General features: G+C 42.3%; 1 protein-coding gene across 10 annotated transcripts in view; it reads right to left on the reverse strand.

Annotated features, from left to right (window-relative positions):
• Positions 1 to 12,796, reverse strand: part of AGRN (agrin) — a 537,034-nt gene extending 524,238 nt beyond the window's left edge. For 6 of the 10 annotated variants that reach the window (XM_056542094.1, XM_056542100.1, XM_056542089.1 and 3 more), the window contains exon 1: positions 12,457 to 12,795. In XM_056542094.1, coding sequence (XP_056398069.1) covers positions 12,457 to 12,654 — 198 coding nt within the window. In that variant the 5' untranslated portion in view covers positions 12,655 to 12,795. Of the gene's footprint in view, positions 1 to 12,456 lie in introns of all 10 variants that reach the window. The other 4 variants (XM_056542092.1, XM_056542091.1, XM_056542088.1 and 1 more) reach the window with 2 other exon arrangements.
• Positions 12,797 to 24,142: the final 11,346 nt, after the last annotated feature.

The raw sequence follows: 24,142 nt of genomic DNA on the forward strand, positions 1-24,142 counted from the left end.
ATATACTGCACGCACACACACACACACACACACATATATACTGCACGCACACACACACACATATATACTGCACGCACACACACACACATATATACTGCACGCACACACACACACATATATACTGCACGCACACACACATATATACTGCACACACACACACACACACACACACATACATACATACATGCATACTGTACAAACACAGTACATACATCTCTCTCAGTCTTCCTCTCTGCAGTTAGGCCGCTCCATGGATGAAGCAGCCGCGGCCCGAATAGAACATGCATGGATCACTGAGAAAAGGGACAAGAGAGACTGCTCTCGGGAGGGGACAAAAAGGTCCAATATCCTAATTTACTCCACTATGGGGGAAATGAGACACTCTCTTACCCCTAGCACTTACCCTTCATCATCTCTCATCACTCAAACCAGTTCATTGGTTCCATTAGAAAACTCTATAGCAATAGTAGCAGAAGTCCTGCAATAGACTGCTGCAATGGAACCAACAAATCAGATTGTTAATGAGAGTTAAGCATAGGTGGTCGAGGAGGGGGTAAGTTAGATTTTTTTCCCTTTCCCTCATAAAGGAGTAAGTCAGTACTTTGATCCTTTCCATAATTGGAAAATCAGAATGCCCCCATACACCCGTTAGAGGGCCGACAATCTGATATATATATATATATATATATATATATATATATATATATATATATAAATATATAGATAGATAGATAGATATATATATGGCCGCATATTTTATTTTCGGTGTGCATTGTGGCCATTTGACCTATGCAACGCCATGGTTACAGACTAAGAAAAAACCCTGAATAACTTGTGATTCTGCATTGTTCCTACTTCTTGCTAGAGCGGGCAAATAAAAAAAAATATGAATGGTAAGAAACTTCTGAAGTAGCTTATCAGCAAAGTTGTTTTTGCCTTTTACTTTATATTCATTGAAGAAATCCAAACAAATTGGTTACAAAAAAGTGTTTTCTTCTTTAACTAGGACTGGGTAGGACTGATGAATGACAAAGACGTATTTTTAAAATCTCTTAAAGAAACAAATACGATTGAATGAAGACTTGCCCCCAGACCAAATTTTAGACAAATGTTCAGATTTTGTATGACCTGAATGGGGTTAGTAAAAAGCTCTTAAAAACGTAACAAATAAATGAGGGGCGCTGTTAGGCAGATCAAAGTATATTTTGCACAGTATATTTTTCTTCCATAAATGTTGTTGGTCTGACAAAGAATTACAATCCTATTGCATACATCACTGAGCTAATGTTTGCACTCTGTAAACAAAGTTTTGTTCTCTGCCTGACCGGTATAAATGACCTCTACAATGTGGGGGGGGGGGGGGGGGGGGGGTAAACACAACCTCTCACTTAATTCTGCTTTCTTAGCTTTGCTTTGAGACCTTGACACATGTAGAAAACAATAATGTAGCACAACTAAATAGAAAGGAAGATGCCCTGTGCTTGGTTTTTATAAATGGAAAAAAATAAATAAAATAAATTCAGGTGGGATTGGTCTTTATGAGCATCACGGATAATAGAAAGATGAAGCAGCACTCACCAAAACAGTGCAAAAGTCTTAAATCTTCATTTGCGGTGCATGTCATGTACAAAAGAAGGGAGTAACACAGACGGCAATGCCGTCTGTGTTACTCCCTGCTTTTGTACATGACATGCACCACGATTGAAGATTTCAGACTTTTGCACCATTGTGGTGAGTGCCGCTTCATCTTTTTATTATCCCTTATCTGTCTGTGATCTCCAGCTGAGCACCTCTACTATACGTGTTATATGTGTGCGGATTCCGCAACTGGTGTAAACAGTGACATGCGCAGTGCCATATCTGATAGGACCATTCTGAATCAAAAATATATTGCCCATTTTGCCCAATATCCTGTCTTGACAGTCTCAGGCTATGTATGACCATGTAAAATGTTCATATCAAGTGGTTCTTTACTTCATCCCATCATATCTAAGCTCCATGTCAGCATGCAACTTTTGCATTTATAGGAACTATGGGTAGGGGGGGGGGGTATGCTTGGCACGTCTGGTGAAATTGGCTAAAACCTATGGAAGCACAGGCTGGCATATGTAGAACAGTAATTGACACAAAAGGACACAGGCCATGCCTTAATGGGAAGTATATCATTTGTTGTAAAGTATACAAATATGTATATGCTGTTCATTTTCAGTCAAGTGAAAAAAGTTGGTTGCAAATGCCTTGGGGGAAGTAAATGCAACCCTAAAATATACAGTAAATAGGCTGTATAGGACTTCTTAAGGACAACTTAAAGAGTACCTGTCACCAAACTTAACTTTTAATATATTGTTCCTTATGTAATTATAAGACACTTTACTTTACTTGCTGTAAAAAATTCTCAACCTTTATATGTTTTTAATGTGATTGAAAAAATGGCCACTAGGTGGCTCTGTTCTGTTCCCTGCCACAAGTTAGTTTGGTCTCCTCCCGGCCTGGCAGGAGACCAAACTCAGGAAGTGCGTGCAGGGCATGGTGAGGCACAGCTCTCGCAGGCTTCAGTGACATTGCACCTGCTGGGGGACGCCCACTTTCTCCTGCTGGGAGCTCACATAATGTGAGCAAAAGGAAAGGTATGAGTCAAAGCTTTTTAATGCTCAGAAAAAATGTTTAAGGGCAGGAGGGGTGTTAGGAGAAGTTAGGGAATATAATCTGAGTTAGTTTAGAAAATATGGTTTGATGACAGGTACTCTTTAAGGATTTGTACTTATTGGCAATTTTCCTTTTTTTAGAGGCTGTAAATTCAATGTGTTTGACTAAATCAGTGAATGAACTGGCAAAATAGATGCCTGTAGTGTCTGGTATTGTACCTTATTTAAAATAAAAATCCAGGAATTGTTTTCTTAAAAAAATATATAAGTGACAGAAGCCAAACAAATTGAACATTTATATGTTAATGTGCTGTTTACGGCATATATCTGCCATTATAATTATTGGAGTAAGGGGCCTTATGAAGCCCTGGTAGCGCGAGACCGGTCCGTAGCCCACGAACACTCCCTTATGTCGTCTCCCTGAACTGGTTCGTATTGTGATATGAAATAAAAGAATATTTGAAGAGCAACGAACGTGGTGAGTGCGCTTGAATTTTTCCTTGCCTTTGGAATTATCTGCCATTATTGCTCTTCTTCACATAAATGTTGTTTTTGGTCAGTCCTGTTGTCTGGCCTGTTTGTGCAGGATAATATAAAGAGATGCTGTAGGGGATGAAGACTACATACTGTCAGCTGAAGAATAAGCACAAAAGCCTCTCCTCCTTTTGTGGCTCAGTATGATGAGTATGAGCACAGACAGCCCTGTGTGAGGTGTTTTCTTTGCCCGCTGTAATAGAGATGAGATACAGTTCAAGTCCGGTAGAAGTTTATTTAACAGGGAATAAACAGAATCTTACTCATACCCTACTTACAGTCAACCTAATGACTTAGTGAGACTTTTATTGCAATGGGGATTTATATTCCCTTCCTCTAAGCCTTATAATGGTCATTTATATTATAGAAAATCTGCAAGGCAGCACCCCGAAAAGTCATTGGAGGTCTTAAAAATGACAAAACGCATAGTGACTTAACTTATAAGTTCTAGGCAATATCTGTACTGGTGTAATAGTCCACTGGGTGTCCTGAGGGGTCTGTTGGTTGGGTGATGGTTGACTGTGCCCTATTTTATATGTAGTAGTAAAAGAAAGGAAAAAAAGACCGGTGCTCACCTCGTGCAGGTAAAAGGGGTACAAAAGACAATCAGATATGAATGAATGAAGCCCAAATGAATGGACCCGTACCTTATGGTGTTATGCATAACATCTAACGTGGCATGTAGCAAGTCAAGGTCGCAGCATCCTGGTTCCTCTGGATCCTCAGCAGCGAGTTCCAGTGTAAAAGGAAAGAAGAAGTTGATCAGCGGATCATCGAATGGCGGAACATCAGAAGGAGCGCGGACCTCCTTTGATATTGGAGTTTTGATTGGAGCGCTATGCCGTGTTACAATCTACCGCTAGCGAGCCCACTTCTTTTCATGACGAGAGCGCACGGCGCTCTCGTCATAAAAAGAAGTGGGCTCGCGAGCGGTAGATTGTAACACGGCATAGCACTCCAATCAAAACTCGAATAGCAAAGGAGGTCTGCGCTCCTTCTGATGTTCCGCCATTCGATGATCCGCTGATCAACTTCTTCTTTCCTATTTTATATGTAAGTTTGCAAACACAGAATAATGTAAAACATTACAATTGTTTTTCAGTTCTTACAGTGGCCCCATTTTTTGTCTGAAAGTAAGGGTGGGTTCACACAACAGACTTTCCTAGTGTCTGCTCGGAATTGTTTCTGCTTTGGTTTCAGCCATCGCGATGTGATTTTTTTTTTTTTTCCAGACTGCACAACCAATCACAATCTCCATTAAAACCAATACAAATTGCAATGCACCTAAAATTGTGTGCGGAATTCTGCGCAGAACGTGCATCATGTAAATGTACCCAGAGGGGGTAACAAATGCACTGCATGTGCTCCCATATCCTTACATTGGGAATAATGTACAATGGGGAGGAGCTTGCTCTAAGCCCTGCCTTTCTTCCTGCTGTGTGAAGAAAAGAGAGGAGTACCCTTTCTCCCTCCTTTTATAGTTAGGCCTACATTCAGGATTGCATGGGGCTGAATAGCTTCGGTAGATAACTTGTGTTGTCCTGGTGATTCATCCAAGCCTTCTTCTAAGTTCTAAAGGTTTTTACACATGTTCCTTAACTCATCTTATAACTTTTCAGGGCCTAGAAACCAAGTTGCTGTTGCTGTTGCCTATCCTTAGCTCTTCAAGCAACCTAACGGAGTATGAGAGGACTCTGTGGAAGTCCTCGTGACAATGTGACCACAACTGTGACTATCGTAGGAACTGAAATCCCAGTCATCCTACAGGAATTCCCCCATCAAACACATATGCAAACTTCCCAGGCTGCTGCAAAAGGTTTTCCCAGCTTTGACATGGAATTTATAGTACAAATATCATTCTTATGTGGCAGATGGACCCTGAAAGGCTCCAAAGCCTTGATGTATCTGCCATCTATACAGAATGTAGTTATGCCAATGATGCCAACATGTTCTGTATTTCTGTAACTCTAATGCTATATAAAGAATTTTCAGTATGAGCTTAAAGGAGAAGTATCATGTAAGAAAACTTATCCCCTATCCGAACGAAGTTTTAGATGGTGGTGGGTCTGAGTGCTGGGGCCCCCCGGCGATCTCCTGTTTGGTGCCCTGGTACTCCTTCAAAGTGGCATGTCACGACCCCTGTCCGAAGCGGGGACCACCACGCCCCCTCCATATAGCTCTATGGAAGAGCCGTTGGGCAATTTTCGGCTTCCATAGAGCTATATAGAGGGGGGAGTGGTGGTCCCCGCTTCGGGAAGTGGTCATGACGTGCCGCTGTGAAGGAGAGTCAGTGCTCCAAACAGGGGATTGCCCAGCGCTCGAACCCCCCACAATCTAAAACTTATCCCCTATCCTTTGGATTGGGGATATGTATTTTTACATGATACTTCTTAAGTATTTTATTGCAGTGTGGAATAACTCACTACAAAAATGAGCAAATTCCACAATCAAACAAAAGTGTTGCCAAATGAAAGTACCAACTACTTATGGCTTACCCGTGATAATGAGTGTCAGAATGTTCCTGACTGGTGCCCTTTTGGTAACTTAGCATCATAAGTGGATGTCAATCTTTCCTGCCCTTGTAGCCCTTTCATAACCAGAAACGTCATCGATGCAGTCAGAGAACTCGATCAACAATCTTAAAGCTTCATTACAGAAAAGTTTTTCTCTTAAAACTTCTAAATATAATTTCTTTACAGCAATATCAATACCCTGTAGGCCAGACTATAAGCTCTATTATTGCCCAAGTGGGCACTTATACGCTGCTCCAGTTCTTGCGTGGAGTTGCTTCAAGGATGCAACAACTCACAACAGCCAAATCCAAGCCACCTGCAGGTACATTATACGGCTCAGATGAGACTAATCGTCTGAGACAGAAAAGTCATCTGCAGACCAGAAGGTGTCTGCAGCCTGGCTAGGCCTTACATGTCTGGAATATATTTTCATATTAATGCCGTAGTAGTTCATACGGTCAAGTGGAAACCCTCAATAGAACAGGTGCATTTATATGGAAACATCTAACTAATTCCCTAGTAAAGTTGATCTCATCGGCCTTCGAGAGAGCAAGAGGACTGAAAACTAGTATGCCCCCAATAAGTACTCTTCATTTAGGGCAGTGGTCTCAAACTGTGGCCCTCCAGCTGCTGCAAAACTTCAACTCCCAGCATGCCCGGACAGCCAACGGCTGTCCGGGCATGCTGGGAGTGGAAGTTTTGCAACACCTGGAGGGCCACAGTTTGAGACTACTGATTTAGGGTGCTCTTACTTGTTCAGTGTTTGTTCAGGTTTTTGAGTAGGTTTGAGAAAGAAAAGATAAGGTGGTAAATGTCCTTTATACATTCCTCTGTTTTGACTTAAAGGGGTACTCCACTGGAAAACATTTTTTTTTTTTAATCAACTGGTGCCAGAAAGTTAAGCAGATTTGTAAATTACTTTTACTTTAAAAATCTTAACCCTTCCAGTACTTATCAGCTGCTGTATGTTCCAGAGGAAGTTCTTTTATTTTTGAATTCCCTTTCTGTCTGACCACAGTTCTCTCTGCTGACTCCTCTGTCTATTTTATTAACTGTCCAGAGTAGGAGCAAATCTCCCATAGCAAACCTCTCCTGCTCTGGACAGTTCCTAAAATGGACAGAGGTGTCAGCAGAGAGTACTGTGGTCAGACAGAAAGGAAACTCAAAAAGAAAACAACTTCCTGTGGAGCATACAGCAGCTGATAAATACTGGAAGGATTAAGATTTTTAAATAGAAATAATTTACAAATCTGTTTAACTTTCTGGCACCAGTTGATTTAAAAAAAAAAAATGTTTTCCAGGTGAGTACCCCTTTAACCAATTGAATCACAAAGCCCAACGAAAACCTAAACGTGTAAAGGTGGACATACACCTTCAGTAGCTATATTACCCAATCTCTCCATACACATGAACGTTTGTGTGCTCTGCATGGGGAAAGGGGAGGTAAGCTGCTGCCAGACAACTCTGGCTGCAGCTTATTTCCCTGAAAACAAAAGGGTCGGGCAGTGGAAATCCAACATGCCCACCTCTTTTCTCCCCCCAACATCATCTGTCAGGTGAGTTTCGGGAGGCCTCCAAAAAATATTAGATTGACCAGTCCCAAAAACTGTGGGTTTAAAAACTTTTTTAAAAGAGAGGACACATCCTTAGTGCACCTAAGCAACAAGAATGAATGATTCCATTATCACTTCTTGAAAATTGTTACATGCATTAGTACTATAGCATTACTGATCAATCTATACATGTTTCTTAGAAGGAAGCATCTGTCTAGACAAGAGATGGACCTCTAATCGCATTTTATGCCACCATAATATTTCACTTTACATTACAGTAAACATAGTTATAACTCTACTGTGGAAAGCATAAAAAGGCATAAAAAATCCATATGTGGCAAATGCAATTTTCCCTATACTTGGTAACAAATATGGCAGAAGGTATAAATCAGCGGATTAACATCTCACCTCCATAAACAGTCATCTTACCCGCATACTTAGTGTTTCTAAGGGTATACTCCCACATTCAGGATTTAACTTAATCCATTAATGTTCTATTCCTGGATTTGGCTTCAAAAACTGACCATGAGAACATACCCTTAGGGCAGTATTACATGGCCGGGCCCTGTGCTAGTTTACAAAGTCTTTACAAGGCTTCAACTTTGTATGTGAAGGACTGCACAAATGATCAGTTGTTGGTTGTACATTCCCTATTACACAGGAAGATGGGATGATCCCTGGCCCCGAAACACAGTGTTACCTTTTTTTCTATATATTTTTTCCATGCATTTGCCCAAAGAGTTCACCAATGAAAACAAAAAATGCATGTTAAAAAAGCAGCAAAAACACTTCAAGGGGTACTCCTCCCCTAGACATCTTATCCCGTATCCAAAGGATACCCCCACGATCTTCTGCATGCCACCCCAACCACGCCCAACCACGCCCCCTCCATTCATGCCTATGGGAAGGGACGTGACGGCCGTCACGCCCACTCCCATAGATATGCATAGAGGGAGTGTGGTGTGAAGTCACGATGGGGCATGGCGTGGCATCAAAACCACGGCCCTGAACCCAGTGTTCAGAATGAAAAGTTTAGAATGCTGGGGTGGCGTGCAAGAGATCGAGGGGGTTCCCAACGGTGATATCCTCGCAATCGGACATCCTATCCCCTATTGTTTGGATAGGGGATAGGATGTCTAGGGGCGGACTACTCCTTTAAAGAAGACCTATGGCCAACTGTCAATAAATAGCTTAGGGTACCCCGATCACACGCCTTTTTACAGTTTCTGGAAACACCCTCCCATTCATAAGGGACTATAGTTTGTTTGGTAATTCAGGAAATACATCAGATTGCGTGAACTTAATTAAAAAAAAATAATGAATATTAGGTCATGGGCGGATTATACAGTCAGCCATGTGAGTGTTGTACATTGAGGGGCCTGTATGTCTAATACACACTCCCTGACTGTATATTCCCACCCATCACCTGACAGTCACTCCTGTTATTAAAATTAAGTTCCCACCCATCTGACTGATTCCCTGAATTATCAGACAATCTATAAACCAACATATTTCTGGAAGGGAAGGGCATATAAAATAACTGTAAAAAGTATGATTAGGGTACCCTAAGTTATTTATATATAATGCAATATAATTTTTTGGAATGTTGACCACAGGTCTTCTTTAATGTGAACATAGCCTAACCCTCTGCTGTAGAATGATTGATAAGGACATGGTCCAAGACAAATAACACACTACAGCTGCCTACCTATAAGTATAATCACCACGAAGGCCGACAGCTTCATTCAGTCTATTAACCTTTACTCAGCATTACATTTATCAATGTCTTTACTCTCCATTTTCTTTCACTTCCACTCTCTTAACTCTGGAATGTCAAGTATCTGCTTAGTAAATGTTGTATGGTAACTAGTCAGATGGGACAGTGCAGTACACTGACCACACACCAGAAACACAATACACAAGCCAGACCCATAACAAATCTTATCTCCAATTGTACAGAGTACTGAGATAACTAATGTGCCAGGATACTTCACTGAGTACTGCAATAGCATTTAACCAATACTGATATAATGGCAAATGATAAAATATAGCGGCTGCAGATATCTGATAAAACCAAGTTATCATGAATAAATTTTGACCAGGCCTTGGTGGACACTATGCAGTCATTCTTGCCATAATGGAAAATATACTTTCACTTTTGGCTTTTGTTTAGACCTGTGCTATGGTAATATGTAATATTGACCAAACTCATTGATTTTGTCAGGACTGACCACCCATCTAATGTGTATTGCTGCAGATTGTTGGCTGAACAAGTTTGTATCAGCTACCTGAAGTGCATGGAAGTGGTATTCTATCTTGTTTATCCATTGGACACTTTACTTTAAAGGGGTTTCCATGTCTATTAGCCTATATTCAGGATAGGTCATCATTATCTAATTGGTGAGGTATATATATTAGCAAACAGCTGATTGGCAGGAGTGCCAGTTGTCAGTACCGATCAGGTATTTATGGCCTACCCAGAAGATAGGCATCAGTCCTGGAAACACCTTTAGTGTCCCACTGAGAAACAAGTGTGATTACGATTACCTCTTACAAATAAAGCAGGCAATGCACTTCTACTTCTCATATTTCGTTGAGACACTTTGGTAGATAATATTGGAGGGTATCTATGAGTGAGGTCTACTGCATGGTCCAAGTGCAACCATTTCAACACATATGTTACATCCCTGTCAGAACAATATGGCCAAAGGAATCAGCACACAGCATCCCTTAAATCAATGGAGTTTTTAAAGTAACGCACTTGCTATTTTAAGGTGGCCATCATACACTTATTAGGGTAGATTAATAGTTGTCAGAAGAACAAGTGTTTTAAAAACACAGCCATGAACATTTTAGTCTGTATTGGCAATTACATTCACACAGACTGGCCATGATCAACGATACCAGGTAAAGAAAAAACGACCTTTCAGGGAAGATTCTGGAAACATTCTTTCAAGGGAAGATCTTTACTAGACAAAAGATCCTTCTTGAAGGAAAATCTTGTTTATTAGACGAAAAATTAAAACTCAGCCAACTTCATTTAAGATGAGGATAGCCTGTCATCATTCAGCTAAAACAATAAGTCAATGTTAAACTTCACTTCTGTTGAAATCAGTCATTTTCAGTCATTTTAATGTTTTATAGATATGGGGACCTTTACAAAAACTTCTCACCAATGTGATAGACATTTAGACCCACCAGTGTTATGTTGTGATATTTCTCACTTAATGTCTGCTGACATTAGAAAGGCAAAAACCACTTAAAGTGCATTTAACATAATAATTGTTTGAAAATGAAAGAACCCAAGTTCACAACTTCACAAGTCGACTCCTTTCTGTGACATCAAATAACTTCAAATCATAGACTATGTCAGATTCTACAGGGGTCCATGGGGGTGGTTGGTGGTGTTGGTGGTGGTAGTAGTGGTGGTGGTGGTGGTGGGGGGCTAGTCTGCTTTCAAAGCAATTGACATCAGTCATGAGATACAATATACCAGATATTCCACTTCAAAGATTTCTTCAGTTAACGCCTTTGCTTCTCTTCTTTGAACAACTTGATGACAGCCAAAACCCTTAATTCTGCTCTAATTTGTTCCCCAGCCTGGGACTCATTAGGATCCTCAGCCGCCATTAAATCCCTTTAGATTTCCTATTGATTTGTCCTGCATTAGTGACAAGAAGAAACTTGTTTGCGAAGCAATAAATCTTTCCAGTTGCTAAAATCTTCGAAATGGCAAGCATGCTCAGACACATTCCTTCCTTGCTGCAATGGGTTAAGTCTGCTGTAATCTTTCAGACATGAGTTCTCAACTGATCAAGAATCTCAACTACAGTCTTAAAACTTAGAAAGGAGAGAAAAAAAAGGCAGCCTGAGGCCGGAATGGGAATTCAATATCTGCAAGATACAAAGCTCCTGAAATCGGTGTATTTACAAAATGGGCACTTCTCTATATAATTCTGAAACCTTAATAACAGACTGCCGGCTGCATGGTGGCAAGATATGACGGACAGAAATCCTTTACTTAAACGTTCCGTCGGCTAAAAATATCAAAATTACACGCTTCTCTGCAAAATCACAACAGAAAAACACATGTTCATGCTGCTCTTAAGAGCTCGGAGAGGTTATAAATGCTATTAAAGAGACTCGGAACAACTAAATGATTGTATGAATAGACATTTATCCTCAATGAATGGAAGAGACAAGCTGGGCGGGAGAGGGTTAAATACCAATACGTCTTGAAGGAGCGGCCAGGAGGTGAGGTTACCTTTGAACTATTGTATTTGTAAACTAAGAAACCATATGACAAGACCTATCTGCCATCTAAACATACGTGGACCATGGTGGGTTATAACTATAAATGCTATATAATGACCAGGCTGTATGATTTTCCACCGATTGTGGTAGGGTGGGGGGGGGGGGGGTCTATTGGTTCTGATCTCTTCTCACAATGATGACAATTTGCTACTTTTATGTTACAATTTGTCATCTTTGTAGACGACATGCCCCCTATGCTTCCCACATCTTCCAAACTCCTTGCACCTGCTCAGCCAAACTTTTTTTTCCCCTCTTAAGTAAATGATGACAATGAAAGGGCCTTCAGGTCAAAGGAGACTATAGGTTGAGCCAATGTTCCCAGGGCTAGGGACATGATCTTAGTGCCACATTGTCATCAAACGCCATTTCTCCTGAGCCTCAGGCTACATTGTAATTAATCCTATGTCTGCCAGGTGGAAACTCCATGTAGAACACACACAATATGTTATATACTACATCGAAAGATGCTACATTGTCTTCACTGATATAACCAAGATGCCAGCCTGTTGGCAATGGGGTAAGGATGGCGGTACTTCAGGAAACACTGTATGAAAGCCACACAAAGCAACAAGTGAAATATCTCTATGTTTGCCGCTTTTCTCATACTTCTCTTTCAAACTCGTAAAACCTTAACAAAATATTTATTAAGATGTGATAAATGGGAATAAACCTCACCAGTGACAATGAAACCCTCCAACATGTGCAAGGACTGGTAACCATGTGCCCCTTATTTCATCGGTTAACGGGGCTGCTGTCACAGACAACTGGCGCTATGGTTACCGGATCGCAGTAGTGATGCCGGTAATCTAATCGCTCAATGAACCGATTTTACTAGTTTCATGAAGTTTGTACGCTGCCACCCACTGACCCGTACTAGACAGTGCCCCCCTCTTTTACCTTGCAGGAATAGGTGTGGTGCACAGGGTCCACATTTAGGATCTCCTCCACCGTCCCGGTGAGCACAATATTTGCCTCCTCTTCTCTCCTTTCCAACTCTCTCTCCGGACAATGTCCCTGGCTGTTCCCAAGAAGCACAGCTACCAGTACTGCTAAAGTCCACACGGGCATGGCTGAAGCCCTCCACCTTCTCCCCATGTCCAGAGGGAAGAAGGGCGCATCCAAGGCAGACCAGAAGAAGAGGAGAAGGTGAGGGCAGCTCACCAAAATGTGCACTGGTACAAGGGCTTCCCCCTGGCTCTGCTGCTGTAACAGCAAGGAAAACCTTTCCACTTAGAGAGAAAAGACAAACCCACTCAGGAGGAGGGGGAGGGGGAGGGAGGAGATACTAGTGCTACTCTGCAAAGGGTGCAATGAGAAGTCTTCTTCATGAGGGCTGGGGGGGATTTGCATGCAATCTGAATTGCTGATAAGCACAAGGGGGGGGGGGGGGGGTGCCAGTGGTGGCTCTGTCCTCCCTCCTACTGTATCTGATTCCTTTCCACTTCTCTTTCCTTAATGTATAGCTCTTAGGGGAAAAGTATAGCAAAACGCCACCTCCAGGAAATGCGGCTCAAATCAGGTTAATGGATAATCGGGAGCACAACGTGATCTGCCTGTTAAAAGGTGCACATGCAACAATGCCGCTGTTGCAAGTGAAGCCTCCTCTGAAAATGCTGGCTTAGATCCCAGTGCTCAGGGGACTGCAATGGGAGGAAGAATGGTGAAGAAGGGCACTTTGTATCTGCACTGCAGGCATGCATTCAATAGGGATGATGCTGGACTTCTGCATCCCGACACTTCCACGCTTCAAAAATTATCCTTTTTATTTAAGCGTATGAATCAAACTACGAGAAACGCCTGATGGAGGATCACAATTGTTTGCAGGTTCCTCAGTTTCCCCCAAATATATTTAGGTTTAATGACTTCCCATGAAACTGTCCAAGTATGGCAGGAAAATCCGCAGTGTTTACATCAGCACCCATGTGGATGTGATTTTAAGAATTCTCATTCATATGCCGTAGGGAAAATCTGCACGGATATTTTTGCACATAACGCAGGAAAAATCACAAATTTCTGCAATATTTTACACCAGAAAAGAAAAAAAAAGTTTCCCTCCCATAGACTTGAATTGAGGGGGTGGGGTGCGACGTCAGGAGGGGCGGGGCTATGACGTCACAAGCTCTCAGCGCCGGCTCCAGCGTTCAGAATAGTTTTTTCCAAACACTGAGCAGCGGAGTACCCCTTTAAGGCTATGTTCAAATGGCGAAATTTCTGCTGAGTATCTGGCCCGGAAAAATTCCGGTGGATGCGAAAATTGTGCCATGTGCATGGTGCAGCAGAATCCCATAAAAAATAGGACTCCTGGGAATTTCCTAACTGAATTTTTCCCCAAGATTCCGGGGAAAATTTTAGAATTCTGCCATTTGAACGAGGCCTTAATTTGCATATTTCCATTAAAAATCTGCATTTCTGTACCAAAATCAACACAGTTTGGTACAACTTTCTGATGAGAAATTTGGTGCAGATTTTCTTCAGTAAAAAATACACAGCCTTTTTGCTATGTGTTGCCGGAATTACATGGTATATTTTCCCTTAAAAATAATTAAGCTGCAAAATATGCAGTGGAAATCCCAGGTTAGCCTCTTATTGCTTCTAGACATGTTTATTATTTTTACTGCATAGTTTTACACCATAATTATGCAGATTAGTCCCATTTAATTGGGCTAATCTGCACCCTGGCTTTTAGAAGCATTTCACGTCACTTAGGCTAGGTTCAGACTATGGAATCTCTGGACAGAAAGTTTCCACCCGGAGATTCCGAGTGCAGCCAGCGCCAACTCATTCAGTCGGCACTAGGACCGTGCGGACACTGCAGTCTCCAACAGACTGCAATGTGTTCCGCGAGTATTTCTGCCTGAAGAATGAGCAACGCCATTTTTGAGGCGGAAATTTCCAAGTGGATTTTCTGCTCACAAATTCTGCTTCACAAATTCCGAAGGGTGAATTTGTGAATGGAAACCCATTCACTACACTATACATTTTAGCAAGCGGAATTTCTGCCTGCAATTTCAATGCGGAATTGCAGGCGGAAATTCCGTAGTGTGAACCTAGCCTTATGGTCAGCCATGAAATGCGTATTTCACAAGTTTTTGGAGCATGTGAAAGGCTTACATATTTTCCAAGCGGAAATCCTTTCTACAGCTCCACTATGGAAAGTACAGTGCAGCAGCCTCCCATTGCTTTCAATAATATTCTGCTGAATCATTCACACTACAGAATGTCCACCATGGAAATTCCGGACCCTAGACTCCGCTTATAAAATTAACATGCTCGTTCTTACAGCGGAATGCACTCAGAAATGCATTGCCGTCTACGGAGGCGGTGCATTTTCAAGCAGTCCTAGCACCAACTGCAGACGGAATGTCCCTTAGGCTAAAGAGACTTTTTTTTCGAGGAGATTTTCCCATTAAAAAGGGTTTATCCAGAATTTGAAAGACATAAGCACTTTCTTCCATAAACAGCGCCACAGGTTGTGTGCTGCATTGCAACCCGGCTCCATTCACTTTAGTGAAACTGGGCTGCAATACCAAACCCAAACTGAGAACAAGAGTGGCGCTGTTTTTTTGGAAGAAAACAGCTATGTTTTTGTAATCCTGGATAATCTAGGACAGTGGCCTCCAAACTGTGGCTCTCCAGATGTTTCAAAACTACAACTCCCAGCATGCCCGGACAGCCAACGGCTGTCCGGGCATGCTGGAAGTTGTAGTTTTGCAACATCTGGAGGGCGACAGTTTGGAGATCACTGATCTAGGATAATGGATTGTGTCTCTGAAAACAGGCCCAATGTGTCCATAGCAACCAATCACAGCTCAGCTTTCATTTTTCATACTGCTCTGGCAAAATGAAAGCTGAGCTGTGATTGGCTGTGAAAAATCTAGGCCAATGATTCGGATTGCAGACTGCGCTCCTGAGAACTCTCAATACATAGTTAAAATGGGAAAACTGTCACTTCAAAAAGTCTGTATGTGGCTTTAGCGGAGTGTGAACAATCTAAATCATGGGATGGGTGACAGGTGGGACACTGCCCCTTCCCCCTCCCTGTCACTCCTGATTTTGCAAATGAGGGACATCACATTGTCAGGGCGTCTGTCAGGGAAGAGAGGGCTTTGCATGGCAAGTCATAAATGCCATGGTGCACCACCCAAAAGGCGAGGTGAGAACTTCACCACAGATGGCACCCTTCCCTGTCTTCTAGGGGGGTCGCCATACAACTCCTCCCTGAGCTTTCCCACCACTTATTTGGGAAGGAGGGGGGAAGCCATTTCACTTTTTTGCCAAAGGTTAGGGTTCCACTTGTTTTTCATACAAAAACTTTAAAAAAAATGCCACAAATTCCGCACATAGTAATTTTATTGGTTAAAAAATGCTACGGCAAGATGTTAAAATGTGAAAATCAAGAGGAATTTGTGCAACGCCAATCCCACTTTAGTGTTTTTTCTTTTGCCGCCTTTTTACTCCTCTTTGCCATTTTTCAAATGTTGAGGCTATGGTGTTTTTTCGGACACAGACTTGGCGTTTTTCTCCTGTAGAGGTCAATAGGGGAAAAAATAATGCCATAAAAAAATGCCATGTGGTTTAAGCATTGGCGTTTTTTCTAAAATGTTTCCCCACATGTAGAAAGAATTACATGACTTGTTGTGATAAAAACACGGGGACGGGGACGATGGGAAACACTAAAGAAAAGAAAAAAGAAACTAAAACCCGCTATTTTTGAAAGATAGCCACAAAAACTGTAACTTGGGAGTGCAAAATATAAAAAATATAAGTGGAAACCTGACTATAAGGCTATTTTCACACAGCAGAATATTTGTGGAATGTCTGCCTGTAAATACAGAAAACATGGGCGGATATACTGCAAATAGCAGGCACCGGCAGAACATGCCAGTGCTAGGACCAATCGGAAATGCACCATCTCCATACTCGGCAATGCGTTTCTGAGCGGATTCCGCTGAAAAAATTGACATGTAATTGATTCCGTAATCAGAATTTCCACAGCAGAAGTTTACACCTCAGAAATTCAGCCTTGTACATGGTGCAAAAGGATCCCTTTGAAAACAATGAGACTGCAACAGAATTTCCATTTTGCTCGGAAATTTCTCCATGAGAACATCGCCTCAGGCAACAAAAGAGGTAGAAGTACCCTGGAAAGTTTCATTGAAATAATGTTTGTGGCGGCAGGGTGTGTGGTGCAGGGCAGATGTTGTTACCCTAGGGGCAGATGACATTAATTCCTTGTATTCGTGATGCCAGGGCGTGGTTTAGCCTATATCCACCCAAAGGTATCCCGCTGGATCCTGGGCTAGGCACGGGGGCAATAAAGACTCCGACAACAAGTTATGGATAACGGTCGCTTTACTGAGGGTAGACAGATGGTAAAGTCTATACAGTTCAGCCAGGGCCCAAATAGGTGACCAGTGATTCAGAGACCTTAAGGGCTTGCTGGGACTTGTAGTAGGACTGGACAATTGAATGCAGACCACGCTGACTTGACAGATGACAGGGACTAACTTGACTCATAAAGCTGTGACTTTATCTTACTTGAATTGATGGTGACTGCAGGACTTGACTTTGAGGTCTCCAACACTCTGGACACACACACTAGGCGACTGCACTGGACCTCAGCAGGAAGCTCCAAGAGAGAGAGAGAGAAGCTCCACCCAGGGCTTATATGGGAGAGACTAGCAGGGAGCCCATAGGTCACTCTTGGGATCACCTGGTCACTGATACCTCCTGGGTAACAATCACATGACATATCACATGGTATAACTCTTAAAGCAACATTACATTTTATACAGTACAACATATTTACAATGGGAAAACTAATGCAGGGGTAACACCTCCTGTACTGGGCCACCACATATTCCTGTCTGTGTACATTTTTGTTTACAAAGAGATATAAGGCAAGGTCTGAGGTCCATTACAGAGGGAACTGATAAAACAGGTGGAGGGAATGTGTTAATAGGTTTTACAAATGTAGGTTACAGTATGTGCGCAGTACAATACTCTCTACATGGGTAGTCTACACGGCCTACTACAGGGCTGCCCAGTTATGAGGCTTCAGTTATAGCACTGATCTATCTCTATAGGAAAGAGGGACCATATTGAGCACCCTCTGCACCCCCTATAGTTACGCCTATGTTAGTCTTGGGTTTTTCTGCTGTGTATTTGAATGCTTTGTGTATATTGTCTCAGTTTTGGACACAGATAAGCCTAAAGCTTATTTACATCCTAGACTTCTGAGATATTTTCGGACAGAATTAGTGACATGTCATTTATTCCCATGTATTTTAAATATGTACTCAAAAAAAAAAATATATGTATATGTGCCTCAGTTCACATCTCCACTGAACTGCAATACAACAGCATCAGCCATATGGATTGTAAGAAATGCTGCACAAACCACATGCACAGGCACAATCCTTCATGGCATCCTGATCTGGAGTATTTCTCGGACAAAAAAGAAAAAACTCCTAGCAAAAACTCTGTATAAGAAGTATGCCCTCTACTGGACAGCCTAAGGTACAGCACAGAGAGAGCATTAATGTCTTTAGTAGACAGCGTATGGTAATACTGCTCTAGGCTAAGGATGGAAAAGACTGGGTGGGAGAAGAGCAGAGATTACTTCAAGTGATACGTTTTAGGTGGAGAAAGGGGATGACAAATGGGATCAACACTGAACAAAAAAACAACACCTTTTGCTTAGATTGGGTTTGCAAACCTTTGTGAGGTGGAGATGTTACAGCCATTGCTGACAGCGCCCCAACTTCTGAGGGGTTCAAAGACCCTGGTATCTGATTATCTTTCACTCCTGTTCCTCTTGACAGACAGTAAGGCCAGGTTCACACTGCAGAATTTCTGGGCGGAATTTCAGCAGGAGATCCGCGGGCGGTGCTAGGACCGAGCTGACTGCATTGCTGCCCCATAGATGGCAATGCATTTCTGGGTGGATCTTTAGGGAGATGTGCTCAGAAATGCATTGACGTCTATGGGGACGGCAATGCAGTCCGCGCGGTCCTAGTGCCGCCTTCTCAATCTCCGGCAGAAATTCTGCCTAGAGATTCCGCAGTGTGAACCCAGCCTAAGGGTCTATTCACACGACAGAATTTCCGCTTGCGGAATTCCACCTTGAAGCGGAAATTCAGAAGTGTGAATGGAAGTGCGGAATCCCATATAAGTCTATGGGCTTTAATTCAAGGTGGAATTCCATAGCGAAACTTCCAATAAAGAATTAGATTCTGCCGGAAAATTCAACATGTTCAATCTCTCTCCGGGGAAGTGTAGTTTCTCAATGGGACAGTGCTTATGTCTGATTCCGCACCCTTTTGAAAGGTGCGGATCCACTGAGGAAATTCTGAGGTAAACTTCCTTGCTGAATTTCCTAAGGGTCTATTCACCCATCGGAATTTCCGCTTGCGGAATTCCGCATCAGATTAAAGCCCATAGACTTCCATGGGATTCAGCACTCCCATTCAACCTTCTGAATTTGGGAAGGTTGAATGGAAGCGCGGAATTCCATAGAAGTCTATGGGCTTTAATTTGAGGTGGAAATAGACCCTAAGTGTGAACATACCCTAGCTCCTAGGCTGATACTGTAAGTGTGTGCATAGGCACCAGCGCATATATGAGGATATCCACATTGATAGTGACACGCCTGATCACATACATGGCACAGTATGCTGATACCCGAAAGACTAGGTGCTGTGGACCCCTATGCCCAAGAAACAGAGGTGTCAGACTATCAGTTAATTCCCTGTTAATCCAGCATGAGACAGACTGATTGCAGACTAATAGGCTTTCACAAATTAATGTAGTAATTCCAAGCAGGTGTTTCATTTTTATGGCAAAATCCTCTTACCGTCTAATGCATTTACTTATAAATTAACAAGCCCAAAACCTACCCTTTAAATATATTGCATATGGTGCGGTGGAGTTATTCTACTGTTATTCCTATTGTGGTGCAGTAGCTGGGCTCCTTGTACTTCCTGTATTATGTTATTTGTATAACATTTCCCATAAGGTTTTTAGTACTATAATTTTTTAGTACTATAATTTACTGCCAGTGTGTGCCGTTCTGCCAGTTAAAAGCTATAAGTGCCACTTACAATTAATATATGCTTTGCACTGGAACTGTGGTGACCTAACTGTAACACAAAATAATACAGGTAAAGGCCTAACGGTTGTGGAGGCACCAGGGCACTGACATACAAGAGGCCGGGATATCCTCGCAAATAATGCCTAGGTAGGGTAGGAGAAAGCAGCACTGAAGATTTGGGCAAGAGCCATCAGCCATATTGGTTTTCACCTGACCTCCTGGAAAATGTTTTGATGTGGTGCAGAGTCCTCAAGGTCTAAGTAAAGAAATTAAAAAATTCATCAACTCTTACAGTTCAGGTTTCCCACTATGAGTGCATGTTCTCTCAAAACTTGGGTTCCACTATAGGTGACTGTAACCTCTAAGCTTTGTGTGCCCTTCTGTTAGAAGAAATAAATCTGGTTCCTTTAACACTTGTTTGGACATTTCAGCAGGTCGTAGCCCCCAACAGTCCTCATCACGTATAATGTCTGCTGTAAATCCTAAACACATTTTGCTTGTTTTAATCAATTCCTGCAGCCACTTCTACCCATAAGTTTAATCAACTGTCTGGACCGGCAGGACAGCACCTTAATGTAGAATAGAAGATTGCCGGGACATGACAGTGAAGGGTGCGCTGCTCCTGCAGAACAGTTATTATCGATCCCACAGTCGTGTTGATGAATTAACTTTTAGTTCAGTTTTGCTACTTTCCCTGCAACCAGAAATACATCTTATATATGAGTTTTACAGATCAATGGGTGCTGTCATTCAAAGTAGAAACTTCATCTAAACTTCTCTAGAACTGTCCATCCACATATCTACCACGTTTCCCTAGAGCATGACATTTCCTCACTGCAGTGAAGAGGCATTATTAAAAGTTGACTATAGATGGGGAAATGTTTGTGTGTATAGTTAGTGTCCAAAGGATTCAGATGCATGGCATGCTGTCCAGAGTGGTACCTAAATAGATCGGCGGTGAGGTTGTTGCAGGAGGGGTTTTCCATGGGTTTTAACATTTAGAAGCGTTGCGGTAGAGCCAGTGAGGAAATTTGGAGCTGCCCTTGTTGTGGCCAGAGCTGCTTCTTAAAAAGTTCCTTAAAGAAGTTTCTTAAAGCTGGAGGAGCTGAGGGATGTGTTGGATCATGCGTGTCAGGTTCGGAAGTTGAATCTGAGGGAGGGGCAATTGTTTCTGGGTTGTCTCAGTTTTCCATGCCGTATTTTGCTTATGGGGTGGGGTTTTTGCCCTTACCCAGTGGTTGCTACAGTTAGGGACTGTCGGACTCGCAGGCCGATTTGGGGGTTTAACACGATTGCCTGGGTCGTTATAATGGGAGGTTTGTGATATTGGAGAGGCCGGTGTCCAGTTCGGATCTTTAGCTATTCACAGATGCAGCAGAGAATTTTTGCTTCGGGGCTTACATGTAGGGCTGATAGTGTGCTGGGGCATGGCAGGAGGCTGTTTGAGTTCACAATTTGGTGTTCTTGGAGTTGTTTCCTTGGCATTAGCTAACTTTTTGGGGGGCTTTCCATTTTTCTAAGCAGGGTGTTCAGAGCAAATGCACTGAAGGGGGCCTTTTTTCTGACTGATGTTCGTCTGGTTTAGGGGATCTTGGAATGTTGAGTTTGCTGGTCCAAAAAAGGATGGACCTGAGTGGGGATGTAGTGGTGCAGTTGACTTGAAGGGTTTACGTCCGGCCTCATTTGTTGTAGGGGGTCGGTCAGAGTTGAGTACTTATTTGGCTTTCTGTTATTTTCTCTGTTTTTGTCTTGCAGGCACTAGTCCCTGTTTACATTGGATTGCCGTGCGTTCTTATGTGGGGGATGCAATGTTAGAGCTAATGTGTGGCTAGATGGCTGTCAGTTGGGGTTCCCAGGATTGGATGTTCAGGCGCACTGGTTAGGGAGAGCGGGGGGGGGGGGTTGTGTGCTACGTCATTGCCCCTTATTCAATATTATGTTTAGGGTCTGAGTAGGGTCTCTAATGTCTTGGTGATCCATGTGGGGGACAACAACATTGTGGTCCAGCGTACCCAGGACAATATGCTGGACATCAAACTGGATTTGTTGAGATTGTGGTCCTTGTATCCAGGTTTGATTATCATTTGGACAGATATTGTGGCTCCGCGTTAATGGGGCCAGGCCAGGTTGGTGGCGAGTGTGAACAGGGCCTGGCCAAGATCAATAAAGCCCTTTTGTTGCACGTAAGGAGGCACCAGGATTTGGAGACAGGGGCATCCGAGTTATTTGGCCCAGTTAGAGTTCATTTAAATGCAATAGGAATGGATAATATTGAGAGAGCTCTGTCATTGTGGAAGGACAGTGGCATGTAAGATGTCACAAGCCACCATTGTGGTGGTAGCAGGAGGGGGATTTGAAGGCATGATATGGAACTGTTGGTGAACTGGATGTTGGCTTAAAAGTAGGGCTGGGGATGGTACTCAGCTTATTGGTAGAATCCTTGCAGGGATGGGCCCCAGGGAGTGTTTAGGTCCCTGAATAATAGTGCTCTTGGACCTGATTTCATGGTTAAGAGTAAAGTAAGAGGTCCTTATAGTTCATTACAGGTTAAATTAACTAGTCTTAGAAAGCAAGTTGCCTTCAAGTTCCCCTTCTGTTGGTTATACTCAGAGTCTGATTAAAAGTGTTTACATATGCTTACAAGATTTTTTTATATGTGTTGTATTATGGTTATTTGTGACTATTTATTGTAATGTTGGATTATTTATGTTTTTTTTTTATATAATTGGGTCTGCTTTGGCCTTTATACCACCAATAGTCATGCAACTTCAATATTTGAATAAACATTACATGGCAACTATGAGACTTCACAGCAATTTGTGGGTGACTTTGTGCCTTAAAGGGGTACTCCATCGCTTAGACATCTTATCCCCTATCCAAAGGATAGCGGCGGGACCCCCGTGATCTTGCACGCTGCTCCCTGTTTAAAATCAGTCCCCGGAGCGTATTCGCTCTGCGTCTGATTAATGTCGATCACGGGGCCGGAGCGTTGTGATGTCAAGGATCCGCCCGGTGTGACATCACGCTCCGCCCCCCTCAATGCAAGCTTATGGGAGGGGGCGTGACAGCTGTCAAATCGAGTTTTAAGATTTTTTAAATAAAGTTTCAATTGTTCGGTGGGTGTGACTTTAGAATCACAATGCGCATGTGCAAAGTTAAAAACCATATAGGGAAAACCGGATTGAACCGTAGACACATACGGTTCACTTCGGTTCTTATTGACTACCATGTTACAACAACCCTATATGGTTACAATACGATTTTCACCCGGACTAAAAACCGTTGTAGAACATAGTTTTGAGTGCAGGGAAAAAAACGTATTACAAACAAAGCGCATGCAGCCGGATGCATCAGGTTGCATACGGTTTCTAATGCATTGCCTATGGACAAGGTTTCCGATACGGTTGCATACGGTTTTAAATATGAAACCATACACATAAACCTTGGGGACAAACCTTGATGTGAACCCACTTTGACTACTTAGCATTTTTAACATACACGCTCTATGCACTTTAGACATTTGGAGATTAGCTGGTGACTGGATCATTGCCCTATATGTAACCTTCCCTATTTATAAATCTATAAGCTCTCGCGAGCAGCGCCCTCACTCCTCCTGTTTAGATATTTAGTGTCTAATATTGTAATGTCTGATACTTTTATTTATTTGTACCCCAAAATTGTAAAGTGCTGTAGAATCTTTGGCACTATATACATAAGAATATTATTATTATACACGCATTGCCCTCCATTGTCAGATGAGGCCAAAAGTCCTTTTCTTTCAGTCTAGCCGGTATACCACAAAAATGTCTAAAATAGCTTAGTAGGCATACATCATATCCAGTATGTAAAATAAACGGCGTATTAGTGCCTTTCTTACAATAAAGCAATTCTGTTGGTGTGAAATTCCATATGATTTGTAAACCCTTTGTGCCCTTTATTTTTAAATATTGTAGGCTTTAATACTGTAAGTTGTGTATTCTATTTTTATTGCTGTGTGCCATTCTTTGGTTTTTGTTCTGTGGTTCTAGCAACATGGCGGAAAGGATGTTTTCTCCCAGGCGCTACGTGACAACAGGTGGTTGACATGGGAAACCTACTATGTGCCTATAATTGATGTATGTGACACCATGAGACCCTCCTAAATGTTTGGCAGCATCTTTTTCTAAGCTAAATCAAGCTGTTTGCTGGGGGTGCTTTGGAGGGATAAGATGGTCACCCCAGCATGTGCATTTTAAATGGGGTCTTTGATAAGATTTACTTTGGCAACTATTCTCATCTAATAGATATGGAAGGATTGCTCTTTCTGTTTCTGTCGGCTTAACCCAAATCTTGGCTCACCATAGCAAACACTACAGTATTTGTGGTGGCTTGTCCCACTCGCTAGGAACCTTAAAGGGGTACTCCGGTGGAAAACTTTTTTCTTATCAACTGATGCAAGAAAGTTAAACAGATTTGTAAATTACTTCCAGTACTTATTAGCTGCTGAATATT

Source organism: Hyla sarda, chromosome 10 (genome assembly GCF_029499605.1).
Source record: "Hyla sarda isolate aHylSar1 chromosome 10, aHylSar1.hap1, whole genome shotgun sequence".
Classification (NCBI taxonomy): Eukaryota; Metazoa; Chordata; class Amphibia; order Anura; family Hylidae; genus Hyla; species Hyla sarda.